This window comes from Alosa pseudoharengus, unplaced genomic scaffold (assembly GCF_046254945.1).
Source record: "Alosa pseudoharengus isolate Yale_2024_CS ecotype anadromous, Long Island Sound unplaced genomic scaffold, YU_APseudo_1.1 YU_APseudo_1.1_scf_6, whole genome shotgun sequence".
Classification (NCBI taxonomy): Eukaryota; Metazoa; Chordata; class Actinopteri; order Clupeiformes; family Clupeidae; genus Alosa; species Alosa pseudoharengus.
Window position 1 is genome coordinate 19983258 of NW_027468848.1, and position 15446 is coordinate 19998703.

A 15446-nucleotide genomic window follows, 5' to 3' on the forward strand; every position below is an offset into this window, starting at 1 on the left:
GCATTGTCACAGATCAAATAAATCTGACAAATGCACAAAATGTCATTCAGCGAGTTTGCCTTCTAGGATTCCAGTCAAGGGGCGTGGTCTTGTGCAGGAAGGGGCATATCTGAACAGCTGCACGGAAAGTATGGGAAAGGTCTTGTGTAAAAAAAATGTTTTGCCATTTTCTGGGATGTGGTAAATGCTGTACATGTAAATTTGTCTTTATTGAAAAAAAGAAATTCTGAGTAAATTAAGTGGCTATTCATCTCCCAACTTTAGCCTACAGCGGGCGTGACGGAAACGCCCAGAAATAACTTTTATTTTGAAAAAACAAGGATCTCCGGAAACCATTTTTAAACATTTTAGCATGCACATCAGCTGACATGACATAGTAAACGAATTGATTGTTTTGGAAGACAGAGTCAGTGTGTTTCAGGAAACCACGCTATGTCTTTGGCGATTTGTGATACCCAGCTTCAGAAAACGATACCGGTGCAGTTAACACGACAAGGTACAGCAAATGGACCGAGATGAAGCCTCAAGACCTCTTTTGGGATCTGAGAACGGGGAGTTGGAACACAGCTCTTACCTGGAGTAAGTAGCTAACGTCAGCCAAAAAGTTGTTGGAAAAAAGACCACTATTAACCTATCCTTAGCCTGATCCTTAGCCTAAGTGACAACGAAATGCAGACATGTCAGCTGTTTTAACTCACAGTTGTGTGCCTTGTCTGGTTATGAATTTGAGTAAATGTAGTTTTGTCTCCTGCAAGGTATTTGGTTTGAAAACACTGAGCACTGAGTGTGTGTGTGTGTGTGTGTGTGTGTGTGAGTGTGTGTGTGTGTGTGTGTGTGTTTTAGCCTGTTTGTGTGTGTTTTACCCTGTGTGTGTGTGTGTTTTACTCTGTTTATTCTGGTAGGCTGTAGTAGATAGATAGATAGATAGATAGATAGATACTTTATTGATCCCCAAGGGGAAACAAAGTAAAAGTAAACATCAATGGACCAGTGGACCTCTAAATTAGGATAACCTTTGGTATGGGAAACAGTGGACACCACATAGACTAGCCTCCGGAGTACCTTCACACCATTATATTCAGCATTTCATGAATATTCAACAGTCCTTCACAACTAACCTTTCAAAGAGGTTCATGTAAAATCACTTCTTGAATATATGCCTATGCCAAGGGCAAGCTTTAGATGTCTGATGTCTCCATCATTACTGAGGCCTTTGCGAGTCTTACTAGATGTACCTACGTTTTCTGTTCTATTATCTGTTCCTTTGTGCACAGCAAGGTGAAAAATGGCAAGCTCTACTTGGCCACCTTTGCAGCCATCCTGGGTCCCCTTAGCTTTGGCTTTGTGCTGGGCTACAGCTCTCCTGCCATCCCAGATCTCATTAGGATCACTGACCCACATATGCGGCTCAACCCAGAGGAAGCCTCCTGGTTTGGGGTAAGAGAGAATAATATTCCTTGATCTTATTTACCAGTCTACAGCTGTTTCAAAGTCTTTTCTAATAGATTATTATGCAAAAAACTACAACAACACTTACATTGATTCAACATCACATAACAAATACAAATAGCCTACAGCACATGCAACAATTTTATTTGACAACATGTCTGTTTCAAATTTACGCAAGGTAAGCAAATTCACACAATGCATGCAAATAGCCCTAACACAACGGAAGCATTCACAATATTAAGAGTAACTCATGGACCAAACCATATTCTCATTGCTGGACAAATATAAATGAATAAATATATATATAAATAAATATGTGTGACATATTAGACTAAGATTTTGCCCATCATTCAAACTGAGGGACGAGTGACTTGATCCAATGGCCTTTGTGTTAATGTGATTGTGTGGCTTTGTTGATGGCCTTGCAGTCGGTGGTGACCATAGGGGCAGCTCTTGGAGGCCTCTTGGGTGGCTGGGTGGTGGATAAGCTTGGGCGAAAACTGACCCTCATGTTCTGCGCCATGCCATACATCTTTGGCTTCACCATTATCATCGCTGCTCAGAACCACTGGATGCTGTATCTGGGGAGGATATTGACGGGATTGGCGAGTGGGGTCACTTCTCTGGTTGTACCGGTAAGTTTGGCAAATATCTCTATCTGACAAACAAGCATTGTTTTGTAACGTTTTCTGTGTAATGGGATAAAAATGTCACTGTGTGAATATAGTCTACATGACTTCAAAATCCAAACACAGATTTGAACTTATCTTACCAGTGTTTGTCAGTATGTTTTGCAAGGATGAGGCTAAAGGTTTACTACTGAATTTGAACGCAACACAGTATTTACAGTTTCTATTGTGTGTTTAAAAAAATGCTGGCTTGTGTGTGTTGGACACGGCCTTGTGAAATGCTACGGTATAAAAGATAACATTTTGCAGTGTCTTCTCTGAAAATATATTCCTGTTTTTTCCACAAACTTCATTAGTTCAGCATTTAGATTTGCTTACAGTTAGCAATCACAGATGACCCAGCTTGTCTAGTGCTGTGCAGATGATTTCATATTTGACTGCTAATATCCTTTATGACATTTTAATAGTCGGTGAATCTAAATTGAATTCAACTTAAGTGTGTCATTGTGCAGTGTACAAGCACAAAGAGAATTATATACAGTGTGATCCAGTAAACAGTGTGTGCATCGAGAGAGTAAACATGACCGGACAAATATGAACCATTTGTCTGACTTGTCATGCTTCTGTTTGTGTGACAAACCTCATGTGAGTTGTGTCAGCTTTATCAGGCTCACGCTTCCACTTCCCCAGAAACATGTGTCTTGAGACCCTCACAGAAAGGAGGTTAAAAACGGCATCTGTATAATGAATCAAATGTGATCAAATGCGTTCCATCTCACCATCTCCTCCTCCTGTTGTAGCTCTACATCTCTGAGATGGCCCACGAGCGTGTCCGCGGGACAATGGGCTCCTGTGTCCAGCTCATGGTGGTAATAGGAATAATGGGAGCTTACATAGCAGGTGAGAAACATCAGCCTTTATGTGTAAATTGACTTAAGTTTATACAGATTGTGTACTATGTACAACAAGGTGAGCTGTAACATTACATAATGTCTCTCAATCTCAGTATAATGACCATAGTGTGGGTTTAGAGGTTACTTACTATGAAAAAACAGGAAGATAGAGAAACAAGCATAAGTGTCAAAATGGCACGTTCTCATTGTTTATGAGGAATGAGGATGTGTGCTGTAAACTACTTCAGTTTAATTGAAATATGGCTTCTGCTAGCCTTGAGTCTGGCAGTCCTCCCTCGAGCTGTTTTAGATCAGCTTCCATGACATTGCAATAATTAGTGTGTCCAGAGACTAAGAGCGACTTTTGTGTGTACACACCCAAACAGGTCATGTGTTGTATCAAAAGCACTTCACTGTTGACATTGTATGGCACGTAGACATAGCTATCTTTTCCCAATTTCCCAGTCTGTGATGGCTTTGATTTGTTCTTCCACTGGTTTGACTGTCCCTCTTCCCTCTCTCCCACTCTGTCAGGCTTGTTCCTGGGCTGGCGATGGCTGGCGGTCACCTCCTCGGTTCCACCGGCTCTGATGCTGGTGCTGATGTGCTTCATGCCAGAAACACCTCACTTCCTGTTATCCCAGGGCAGGAGGGCCGAGGCCCAGGAGGCCCTGCGGTTCCTGCGAGGGCCAGATGCCTCACCTGAGGAAGAGTGTGCCAGGATAGAGGGCGCTATGCAAGATCAGGTGAGGCTGCCGCCTGTAAACAAACGGTAGCTGTGAAATTAGATGGCAATTAGTGAAATCAGATCACAGTTACAAGTATGCATGTTATAAAGAATATGATTTGAGTCCATTTACACAAAGGAGAAGTATGCTACTAGAGAGTGACACAATAGTCTACAAGTCTACACAATAACATCCAAACAGGAATGCAGGCTCTCACTCATGTATCCTCCCATTCATACTTACGTCCATTCATCACTCCTCAAAACACATCATTCCATCCATTTTTCACTACACACACACACACACACATTGTACCATTTTCTGCCTCTGTATGCTTCTTGTTCCTGCTTAGAGTCTTGAAGGGGACCTGTGAGGACCAGCACCAGACCATCTGTCAGTCTGTCACCGTGCTTACTTTGCATGACCAAAGCATAGCAAAACCAGTCACATGATTCCAGTGGTATATGCTTTATTTGCATGCTGTTTGTAGTAGGCTGTGATGTAGCTAGGCTAACTTAAGTGTGACCCAAGCTCATCTCTGTACAGTGACTAGTAGTTTCTGGACCTTCACTCCCTTCATGTGATCTGCATTTTCACTGTAACTACATATTTAACTACTGTTTTAGATCTGCTTATGACCATTTTCACATTTTTGTGCAGGGAGGTAGTTTGGGATGGTCAGATCTGAAAGACCCGGTCATTTACAAGCCCATGGGTATCGGGATCGTCATGATGCTCTTTCAGCAGCTCACAGGCATCAATGCCATCATGTTCTATGCCGAGTCCATTTTCGAAAAGGCCCATTTCAAGGTATAGATTGGTTTTGTGTATATGTATAGATTGTAACGTACACTCTCTGTGAATGTCATTCGCTGACGTTGGTTAGTAATTTTTTCATAATTTTGACACTTTGTCCATTTGCTGTTTCAGAACAGCGATGTTGCCTCAGTGATAGTAGCCGCAATCCAGGTGGTCTTCACAGCCGTGGCGGCTCTGCTGATGGACAGGGCAGGCAGGAAAATCCTCCTCATCGTCTCAGGTACACTGATACCTCTAAAACTGACACCATGCATGTAGACACTCTTGTCACTCATCCCGTATTTAATTAGCCCATTTCACAAGATGGGGCCGCTGTGTAAATCAACTTCCTGTGGAACAGCACTGTCCCATAGACAGCAAAAGAAAAGTCCACAGGAAAGACAAAAGCAGGAAGACGTTTTACCCTGCCAATTAAGGCATCATTAACATCAACGAGGCCGGACACCTGGACACTGTGAAATAGGCTTATTACCTTCTGTATGAATGAGAACTGTAGGTGTAGCCACGCTTCTAATCTAATGCATCTCTAGTTTGTTTTGTCCCATATCCTTTTAGGCAGATGGTTGTGACAAGTGTTTTTGCAGTCTTCTGTGGATGTTTCAGTATTTCACATAATTCAACTGCTTGTATTTTTTGTCTCTGTGGTAAGGTGTTGCCATGACCATCAGCACTGCGATGTTCGGAGTCTACTTCTGGCTCTCTAACCCAAATCACAGCAGTGCCCTGGTCGCCATGGAAACGCCAGGTCCTGTCAGCCTGGCCCCTCAACCTGACCTGGCGTGGCTAGCGTTGGTCAGCATGGGCCTCTTTATCACAGGTAAGGGACTGGAGAGTCATCCATTCAGTTATTGAATACAATTGAAAAATTGCCAGAAATGTACAAATAATTTTAACCTATGCACTGGTCAAGTACAAACCTTTGAGTTCAACGGCCATATATGAAATAATTAATAATTTAGCAATACAAAAGCCTCTTCATTTGAAAGAGTTCTGGTCATGGTGTTTTGGCTGTTTGTAGTAGGCTGTGATGTAGCTAGGCTAACTTAAGTGTGACCCAAGCTCATCTCTGTACAGTGACTAGTAGTTTCTGGACCTTCACTCCCTCGGACTGTTGATGGTCAGATCACATGATTCCTGGAATGGCCACTGCATAAACAACCTCGTGATACCAGCCGAGGCACCACAAAGCAACATCTGGTGACTCGAGTTAGAAGCCCAGCCCCAGCAGACAACTTAGACAATTATGTAACCGCATAGGTGAGGCCAAGTCGCTTCCCTTGAATGCTGTTTATTTTCATTACTCTCAGTTACAGTCACTTACAGTTGAGTTTTATGAGGTCAAAGTACAGTGTGAGGTGCCCACCCTCCTTCTGTAAGAATTTGACATGGCCGGGCTGGTTAACTTAATTTTCTTGTCTGGCTATTTGTGTGTGGAGACAAACACCCTTACCATTCATTCCAGTCTATATCAGACTAGTTATTTTCAGAGCATCTCTCTACTTCCATCCAGTCCTTTGGAATGACCATATAAAGGGTTCCTTCTGGGTCCTGATCAGCTTTCCAGAATATCACCTACACTGTGGTCTGAAATGTTAACCAGTGAATCACAGGACAATGATGCGACAGTCTGATGATGAATGGCATCGTTTCAGATCAGCATTTCCAAACTGTGAAGAAACATATGATTGACCTTCCTTGAAGTGTAATTGAAAAGGCAATTACAGGAGAGTTTTGGCAGGAAATACTATATACTGTTTATTGCATTTTTGCCAGCAACAAGCCAAGGTTAAGCATACACTGCAGTCATCTGCTCTTGCAGCCTCGTGAGAGATGTGATCTGTCCCATGACCGTCCCCTGTACAGTAATACAGATTAAATCTCTCTGGTGCAGGTGACTTGAAGTGCCATTAATCAATCAAAAAAGTCTGAAGAACAAAAAAGAATGAGAGAGTATCTAGGTATCATTCATGTTCTAAACTGCATGTTTTCACTACATGTCTTTGTTCAGACAATCGAGCTCCCATGTTTAGCACAAAAGACTCAGTTGCTGCCTTGTTCATACATTAAGGTTGCTTGTGTAATGTTTCCCTCTAATCATTCTCACAGACAAATTACAGGGAGTGGTGTCGCCAATTCCCTCATCCTGGGCTCCACTCCAAAGCAGCGCAGTCTCTTAATGGAACACGGCTGCTGCAAAACAAGATTAAACTCTGCTAGACAAAGCCATTTGATTTTTTTTTTTCTTTCAGCGATTATGTCAGAGCCACTGCAGAGACAACTTGTTTGCACTTAGCTCTATTGATAACACAAGCTGATACTGAATCAGTGATCAATGATGGTAAACCCGAATGGCATGATGTCCCCCCCCCCCCCTCAGGCTTTGCTCTTGGCTGGGGCCCCACACCCTGGTTGGTGATGTCGGAGATCTTCCCGACGCGAGGGAGGGGGTTGGGAAGCTCTATGTGCGTGCTGACCAACTGGGGGTCTGCATTCATCGTCACCAAGACCTTTCACAATCTCATGGTATGTGGAAAATTCTGGCATATTCTGAAACATATCTTTTGTTTTGGGTAGAAATAGCCATCTAGCAGCTTACTCAGTAGGTATTGTAATTGCATTACATCCACATTATGAATTACTCAAGTTCAAGGCGACCAGTGCATTCTGTAGATATTCACACTTTTATCAAGACATTGCATTGCTATTAGATATGAGCTGCAGATTGCAGGTTTACCACTTACATGGGCGGATTATGAACTTTCGGGCTCCTGGGCCCAGATGTATTAAGGGCCCCCCACTTATTGTCATATATGTGGGAGGGGGGGTTTGGGGGTCCTCCCCCAGAAATGTTTAAATTTTTTTGATGTGTTTTCCTGTATTCTTGTGAATTTTGGGAATGGCCAATACTAAATTTAATCAGATTCATAGCCTTCATCCTGATTTGTTGATATTGAGGCAATGATTCAATGCAAAGGCTTGGGCTTCAGGGCCCCCTGACCCCTTGGGCCCCTGGGCCTGGGCCTGGGCCCGGTAGGCCCGTGCAGTAATCCATCCCTGACCACTTACTATGAGTAAACTATGAGTCAACATACTCAGGTTTATCACTAAACTGTGTAGTTAAAATGCCACCATGGTTGATGATACTGTGGTAGGTCTGTGGTAGTCTCGCTTTGACTCTCTCTCTAATGGCTTTCAGGACGTGCTGACCTCTGCTGGGACGTTCTGGCTGTTCTCAGGCATGTGTGCTCTGAACGTCTTTTTCACAATCTTCTTTGTGCCCGAGACCAAAGGCAAATCACTAGAGCAGATCCAAGCTCACTTCAAAGGAGCACGACACCACTAGAACCGCACAAACAGGAACTGACATATTTGTGTGTGTGTGTGTGTGACAGAGAGTACGAGTGAATGTGCATTTATGTGAAGCAAAGTATTGTGTGTGGGAGAGAGCGGAATGAGCTGACATTTTGTAATTTTATCAGTTTTCTCTAATTACAATACTTTGTGTGCCAAGCAACCATTTTATTTGATATTGATGATTCAAGCAATTTTAAAGAAATCTGACTCCAAATAAAAGTGGAGTTCTGAGTAGAGTTGTCTCACTGGAAGGCTTTTATTTTTGGGCTTACATCCTTGATAAAGAATGTGTTGAGAGTGTTCACAGTGCTGTTGAGGCATCACGTCCCTAACGCCAGAGAAATTAGATTAAGTGTTCTTCTTGCTAAGTCAAAGACAAATGTGTATATTGGGCTTCATCTTCTAGGTTGTTGGGTACACACAAAGGTTTACACAGGGTGTTCATCCCACAAGGCAGCTCTTGTCCAAGAGCCCAGTGACTAGTAAGTAAAAGCCATTGCAGACCAAAAGGAATCTCAGGAAACCAATAAGATGAGTCGGGTACACAGAGAGAGAGAACTTCAGCACATGGTGCTACCTGATGGCCTTCCTCTGTGAAGGCTGATGTATTGATTGTTCATAGAAAATAGTATTTCATGTTAATGTTAATTCATGTTAATGATGATAATATCAGTGTAACCCCAGGTACGGAAAGCATTTATAATTATACAACACAGTGTTGTGTGCATCTGTGTGAAAGATATTGAGAAAAAGTCAACATAAAGCAAGAACTTGAAGTGCCCATGAGAGTTGTAGGATGAACTTTTAAGCCTCTTAAGGTACATTTCTGTTCAGCTTTGCTCAGCAGCATCCTCTACTGTCTGATGAAGAACACTGAATGATCTAGAACTGCATGTTCTACTGATCAACCGAATGATCTAGAACTGAATGATAGCTAACTTTTCCACAGAAGTACTCCACATACATGTACATGTAAACAAATAGAAAAGGTGTGTTATTTTTGCCCATTGTTTTGGAAAAATTGCACCTGCAAAAATGCCCCCACCAACGGCATTGGAAAAAATAGAACAATTCCATTTTATTATATATTTTTTATATAAACACATAGACCATTAAGATATATAGGATCTGACTGTGATATATCAATAATCAACCACAATATAACAAATATAGCTTTACATACAAAAGCAGAAACAAACAAATAAATAAATAAATAAGCATGTAAATAAATAAATTATAAGACACAATGTACAAATATTTTTTTCTCTCTCACTATGGTAACATGTAGCAGCTTGCTATCACAAAGAACAATCAATATTCATTGCCTGACATCTACACCCAAAGATTAGGGTTGCAAAATTCCGGGAATTTTCTAAATTGGAAACTTTCCATGGGAATTAACGGGAATATATGGGAATTAACGGGAATAAACGGGAATTAATGGGAATAAACTGGGAATTTTTAATATGGCAAGTTAGTCTACAACAGGGAACTTAAATGTAGTGGACAAAACCCTATCTTGCAGTCTAATATTAGTTATAACAACCTGATTTAATGCAATTTCAGTCAAATTTCTACCCTGCACATATGTCAATCACATGCACACAGCAATCGGCATAGGCTGCTAGACATAAAGGAAACCTATGGTGTGTTTATATGCATGGGGGAAAAATGTTCCAACCAATCAGATTTTGTTGTTGAGTGGTGTGGTGTATCTTGGGCAGTTCAGTGTTTCTAGTTTAGCACGCTAGTAAACCATAGGCAGAGAATGGGATTCCCGCTAGCATGCTAGCTGGCTTTGTATGCTAAGCTAAGCAAGAATACGAACATACAAATCATACTGCTTATTACGAAACAAAATGTTAATGTTTGTATATGAAACAGTTTGTATGAATTACCCAAAATTCCCATTAAATTCCCATTAATTCCCATAATTTCCTTTCATTCCATGATACCCAAATTTTCCATGATTTCCAAAATTCCCCAGCTTAACTTCCCATGGTAAGTTTCCGGAAATTTACCGGAAATTTTCCGCCCCTTTGCAACCCTACCAAAGATTAAGCAATGACTGTAGAACCAGTGACATTTCAAGCTCTGAGACATACTGTAGGGTGGAATTTGCCATATTTATGCGGAGGCCATTGTGTAAACCAAAGCGAGGCTACAGGGTACACTGACTACATCATTAATGCATTTTTGCCACCTACTGGCAAATGCATAGAACACAACAATCCTATGGTTTGTGTACCCTGTAGCCTCGTTTTGGTTTACAATGACCACCACCTGAATAAGGCGAATGGTCCATAGAATTATACCTGTGATGTATGTTATCATGGCTGGTGTTCTGGAGTGTGCAACATAAACACACACACACACACATACACATACACACAATCACATGTTCAGTAGTGTGTTTCCAAACAGGTTAATAATTATTCTCCACGAAGCATTGTACTCAGCAGTATAGTAAAAATAGAAAGCTGAAAGGGTATACAATATAAAGCCAAGATTTTAGAAATGCCTCTTTGACAGCATTCACATTTGGGGAGTCTCATACAAAGGATCTAGGCAGAAAAGACTAGAGGAGTACTAGAGGAGCTGGTACCAGATCATCTGTGAGCAATGCAGTTTGCATAATATACAATACATCACAGAGTAATGAAAGTAAATGAAAGCACTGGCCAGAATGTCTGCTTCTTTTTTCACCCAAGTAACTTCTATATACTTCTCTGGATGTACACTAAATATATCTATATAAATGAAGCACTATATATTTTTTTAATTTACCTCTACTTTGGCACTCCCTTGAACTTACACACACATACACAGATACACATTCAATCCCTAGCACACACACTGACTTACAGTGGACATCTGTTCAGAGATATATTTGAAATAGGCACATACAATGGAGTACACTGATGTGGTTTCAACTTATACACAATTCCTTTGGACATTTTCTTCCCTGATCCATAGATGTAGGTGCAATACCAGCACCTTTAACTGACTGTTTCTTTCCTTTGAATGGCATTAAGTCTAAAAAAGATACAATGGCACAGATATATGCAAGGGAATTCTTCTGAAAGACATGTATATATGCTTATTGTGTTGGATTTGGTAGATTGTTCTGTTATACTGCTGATGGTATGATATGTGAAGGTCAAGGTGACTGGCATTTAGCAGACGCTCTTATCCAAAGCAACCCAGACTCGTAATGGCAAGTTTGGGAACTGAACTCTGGCCAACCAACTGATGGCCTCCCACTGCTCCACCACGCTCCTATAGTGTAAATAATGATATATGGCAGGTAGAACTGTGCAAATTGACTTGTGTGTGTCTACAGTAAAATTTAAGATGCTGATGATGCAGTTGGCATTCTACCAAACTTCCTCTGGAATACACGAGTGAAATAATTGATGTGTGATGAATCAAGCTTCTGAATGTCCTCTGTATCTAGAGGTCCATCTGTATGCAGACATTGTCATATCATTAATTCAGAGCAAACATACAGTATATTACCTATTGTCTGTTGAACATCAAAGCGAAGAGTAAAACGAACCGATGCCTAACAAACTGACTGACCTTGCATTTAGCATGTTGATCACGCACACACACACATGCACAAACAAAGACTGTTCAAAGAAGCTCTAAACCCCTACACAACGACACACACACACAAACACTGAGGATCCACTGCCTGCAAACACTGCGTGTCAACAGAGTGTAGACACAGAACCCTAACTGGAGCTGTTCTATCAAAGAGAACACAAATAATTGAGCCTTATCATCATCGTCATTATCACCAAAGACCATCCAAAAACATAGACCAAAATACTAAAATCATGACTGTCAGCAGAGAGCAATGGTGAGTTGTAATTGTCAACCATGATGGAGGGCTTCACACTGTCTAGGAAAATGCTGTAGTGGTACTATAAGGTACATGGAAGAAACAGAAGAGGACACTTCAGTTCTTCCATTGTGAGGTTTCCATTGCTTAAGGCCTAAGAAGTCTGAGAGACTCCTGTTTGTGAGATGCAGCAGGGGACAGTGGGAAGCTTCTTTTAAAAGAGAGAGAGAGAGAGAGAGAGAGAGAGAGAGAGAGAGAGAGAGGGGAGAGTTGGAAAGAGAGAGATTACTGGCTCTCAGTTACTTGTTTTCTATAAGAGTCTGGACTTGGCACACCAGGTCCCTTGCTAGAGTCAGAATCTGCTTGATGTTGTGGTGCTCCGCCATTTCTGTATGACGACAAGAAGAAAAAACATTATTTTAACTTAATATTTCTCAAATAGCATTGGTTGGACTGCATATGCTTCAAATACTTCACACACAAATGTTGCAAAGCTATGGCAGACATAAACGTAGCCAGAGGTGTACTGTATGTTGAGGGTCATGTATTGTAATTTCCATTCTCATTGTCACTGTATATTGTAGTTTCATCCAACACCATACCATTGAAGAACTTGATGATGTCTGTGAAGTCCATGTTGTTCTCCAGAATGATGTCTCTGTAGATCTCCACGAGAGCCAGGGCGATGAAGAGCACAAAGTGGCTGGACGAGACGTACTTGGCCGCCCAGATGGTCTCCCACACAGAGAACACGTCATCATAGACCAGCTCTGATGTTCACCACAAAGAATATAGAGAGAGAAGGAGAGAGAGAGAGAGAAGCTTTCAGCCATTGTGAAGTTGCACTTCTGCTTTCTTTAATAGCTACAAATAGACACATCTGCAATGCATGTGAAGTTTAAGTCAAGATTGACATTAACAGGGGCATGTTAAGATAGTACATCTCAGATGTGAAGATGTTCTTCTGTGTCCACTCTGATCCAGTCCTTGGGGTAGAGGCTTTAATAGGCTTCAGATTCAGATTCATTCATTAAAGTTTGACATGGCAGGGTACAATAGCATAAAACCAGTTTTTTTTTTATAACAGTACAACCTGCATAATCTATTAATTTAGGGCAGCCATGACCTATTGGTTAGGGCTTCGGACTTGTAACCGGAGGGTTACCGGTTCGAACCCCGACCAGTAGGCGCGGCTGAAGTGCTCTTGAGCAAGGCACCTAACCCCTCACTGCTCCCCGAGCGCCGCTGTTGTTGCAGGCAGCTCACTGCGCCGGGATTAGTGTGTGCTTCACCTCACTGTGTGCTGAGTATGTTTCACTAATTCACGGATTGGGATAAAGTAGAGATACTGGGATAGAGACCAAATTTCCCTCACTGGATCAAAAGAGTATATATACTTATACTATACTATACTATACTTAATTCTCACAGTTTTATTCAGAAATAAATATAATGGGAATTAATGGATTTTGCTGTGGTGTGAAATCGATCATCCTCAAATGTGAGTTAGTGATTTTTGTTGACTGCTGGCAAAATTATAGTTGGGAATTTTAATGGGAAATTGCATTGCAACCAACAAATTTGCTAATTTAGTTAGCAAAGGTGTTTACTTGCTAACTTAGTTAGCAACTATGGTTTTGGGAAACGCACGCCAGCATGATAGGTCTTTGCGATGTTTCTGTGTGTCTCTGAGTTGCCATAGGCCTACATGACAAGAGCAAAACAAGAGCACTGTATTTGTTGGCAATCTTTTGATGAAATGAAACTAACATAGCTAAGACGGGAAAGAAAACACCTCAGAGTGCACACAGCCATATGTGTGTACATGTGGAACATATATTAAACTGGAACTTTTGTCAGCTTTTTCACTCAAAGGTCCCCGCCAAACACTTTCCAAAAATGTCTTTAGCTCAGTACTCTCATAAATTTTAAGAATTTCTAAACCAGATCTTTACTTCCTGCTTAAAAAGTGGAGATTCATGCTCTTCACACACACACACACACACACATACATACTCATTAACTACAGCCATGGCTTTGAAGACAGGAAGAGTTTCCCCCTCATTATAAGTGGCAGTTTTCTTTCATACAGACAGGCGTCTGGCAGGGCGTCATTACCTCTTTTGAAGTCGAGCAGGAACCAGCGGTAGCAGAAGTAGAAGTGGGTGTAATCTCCATTCTGGTGCATGAGCTCAAAGAGCTCCGAGTCCAGGATCTGCATGGGGGGGGACAGGGGAGAGGGCGGCGGAGGAGCGGAGGAGGGGGACATGAGGAGGTGAGGGTTGTCGGCTAGTTTGAACAGCTTGACCTTTGATCTACAACTAGCAATTCCAACATGTGGGATGTTCCATTTTAAAAACGGTCTGCTTCTAACAGATGAAGCTGAACTGAAGGAACAGGTGCAGCTTTCGCAGAATACAATCAAAGAGTTTCATTTGTGTGCTGTCTGGTGGACTATGAATAGAGCATATCAAACTACAGATTAAGCATCAAACATCTTTGTGTTTGTGTTAGGACTCAATTGAATTGGGAATTCAGTTTTGTGGTAAATAGTTAAAAAATAAAGGTAAAAAAGTTAAAATGTCACACCTGAATCAGCGATCTCATGTTGGCGAAGTGAGTGTCCATTGCCCCACCATGTGGAAAGTTCTGGTTCATCCTCTTCATGAGCTCTGTGAAACAGCTGAAGGCCAACGCCTCTGAGAGAGAAGCCACACAAACAGAGCTTCAGACAGCACAGGTGATTAAGGATAAAAAAGAGGATAAGAACATCAGAATGTGTGTGTGTGTGTGTGTGTGTGTGTGCGTGTGTGTTAGACCGAGACTAACAAGACAGTCAAGCATTACAAGCCAGAAAGATCAGAGATACTGTACAGCTCTCTGACATTTTTGTTCTTGAATCGTTGCCCTTTTTACTCTCACAATAGTGGGCTATTAAAAAGGAGGAGGAAATGAGAGAAAAGGAGAAGGAGAGATGGAGAGAGACAGAGAGAGATGGAGAGAGACAGAGAAGGCAGTCAAGAGGAAATGAGACTCACCGTCGTCCAGGATGACCAGCAGTGGGGCCAGCAGGTCACACATACCCTGCACATATCCAATCTCCAGGTGCTGCCAAATGTAACTGCACAGAGCAACAGAGGTCAGGCTATCTCATCCAAACACTGCCTGCCACTTGGCACCAGCACATAGGTGGAATATGTGGGTATTGCTTTGCAGAACACAGATGTAGCGAAATTACGTTTTAGAACAGAAAAGTGAGAAGAAAGGCCACAGTCTGATGAAACAGTCGATTTTATTTGTGGGCTTGTTCTGTGTCCTAGTTCCAAAGCGGTCTGTCAGAATAATAGGGATATTGAGCTGGGTGGTCCAAAAGGAGTGTTGTAATTTCTGAAAAAAATCAAGCTTTCAGAGAAGGCAATAACGTGGGGTGCTGTTTACCTGCACATGATGTTACGGAGTTTCTCAAGGTTTGCTGGGGTGAAGTACCAGTAATTCCTGTCACATCGCTGGACATCCTTATCAATGCGGTGAAGATTGAGAGTGTACATATCCAAAAGCTCTTGCTGCACAACACAAAAGATGGAGTAATCCAATCATCCAACTAATGTTGCAATGTCTAACACATTCATGACAATTCAAACACATACATACAGTATATACTATTATTTACTACATACTGTACCATGTATGTACTGTATACTGTTTTATTAACTAAACATTTCATGTA

The 15446-nt window shown here is 41.6% G+C and overlaps 2 protein-coding genes across 5 annotated transcripts in view; one reads left to right on the forward strand and one right to left on the reverse strand.

The window, feature by feature from the left end:
- Positions 1-317: 317 nt before the first annotated feature.
- slc2a8 (solute carrier family 2 member 8) lies at positions 318-8106 on the forward strand. The gene is made up of 10 exons (XM_076270991.1): positions 318-579; positions 1275-1437; positions 1878-2084; positions 2879-2978; positions 3506-3717; positions 4360-4509; positions 4630-4738; positions 5168-5335; positions 6896-7041; positions 7715-8106. The coding sequence occupies exons 1-10, from the start codon at positions 506-508 to the stop codon at positions 7859-7861; spliced, it is 1476 nt and encodes a 491-aa protein (XP_076127106.1). The 5' UTR covers positions 318-505; the 3' UTR covers positions 7862-8106.
- Positions 8107-8990: 884 nt separating this feature from the next.
- Positions 8991-15446, reverse strand: part of sgsm1a (small G protein signaling modulator 1a) — a 44439-nt gene continuing 37983 nt past the window's right edge. For all 4 annotated transcript variants that reach the window (XM_076270988.1, XM_076270989.1, XM_076270987.1 and 1 more), the window contains 6 exons: positions 15158-15282; positions 14758-14840; positions 14309-14418; positions 13838-13934; positions 12322-12489; positions 8991-12107 (listed from right to left, as the gene is read on the reverse strand). In XM_076270988.1, the coding sequence (XP_076127103.1) occupies positions 12019-12107; positions 12322-12489; positions 13838-13934; positions 14309-14418; positions 14758-14840; positions 15158-15282 (672 nt within the window). In that variant the 3' untranslated portion in view covers positions 8991-12018. The remainder of the gene's footprint in view (positions 12108-12321; positions 12490-13837; positions 13935-14308; positions 14419-14757; positions 14841-15157; positions 15283-15446) is intronic.

Bases quoted from the DNA above. Each gene is read 5' to 3' on its own strand.
- slc2a8 (XM_076270991.1), top strand. From the start codon at position 506: ATGGACCGAGATGAAGCCTCAAGACCTCTTTTGGGATCTGAGAACGGG. The intron at 2,979-3,505 runs GTGAGAAACATC...CCACTCTGTCAG, and splicing joins AATGGGAGCTTACATAGCAG to GCTTGTTCCTGGGCTGGCGA. The intron at 4,510-4,629 runs GTATAGATTGGT...TTGCTGTTTCAG, and splicing joins TCGAAAAGGCCCATTTCAAG to AACAGCGATGTTGCCTCAGT.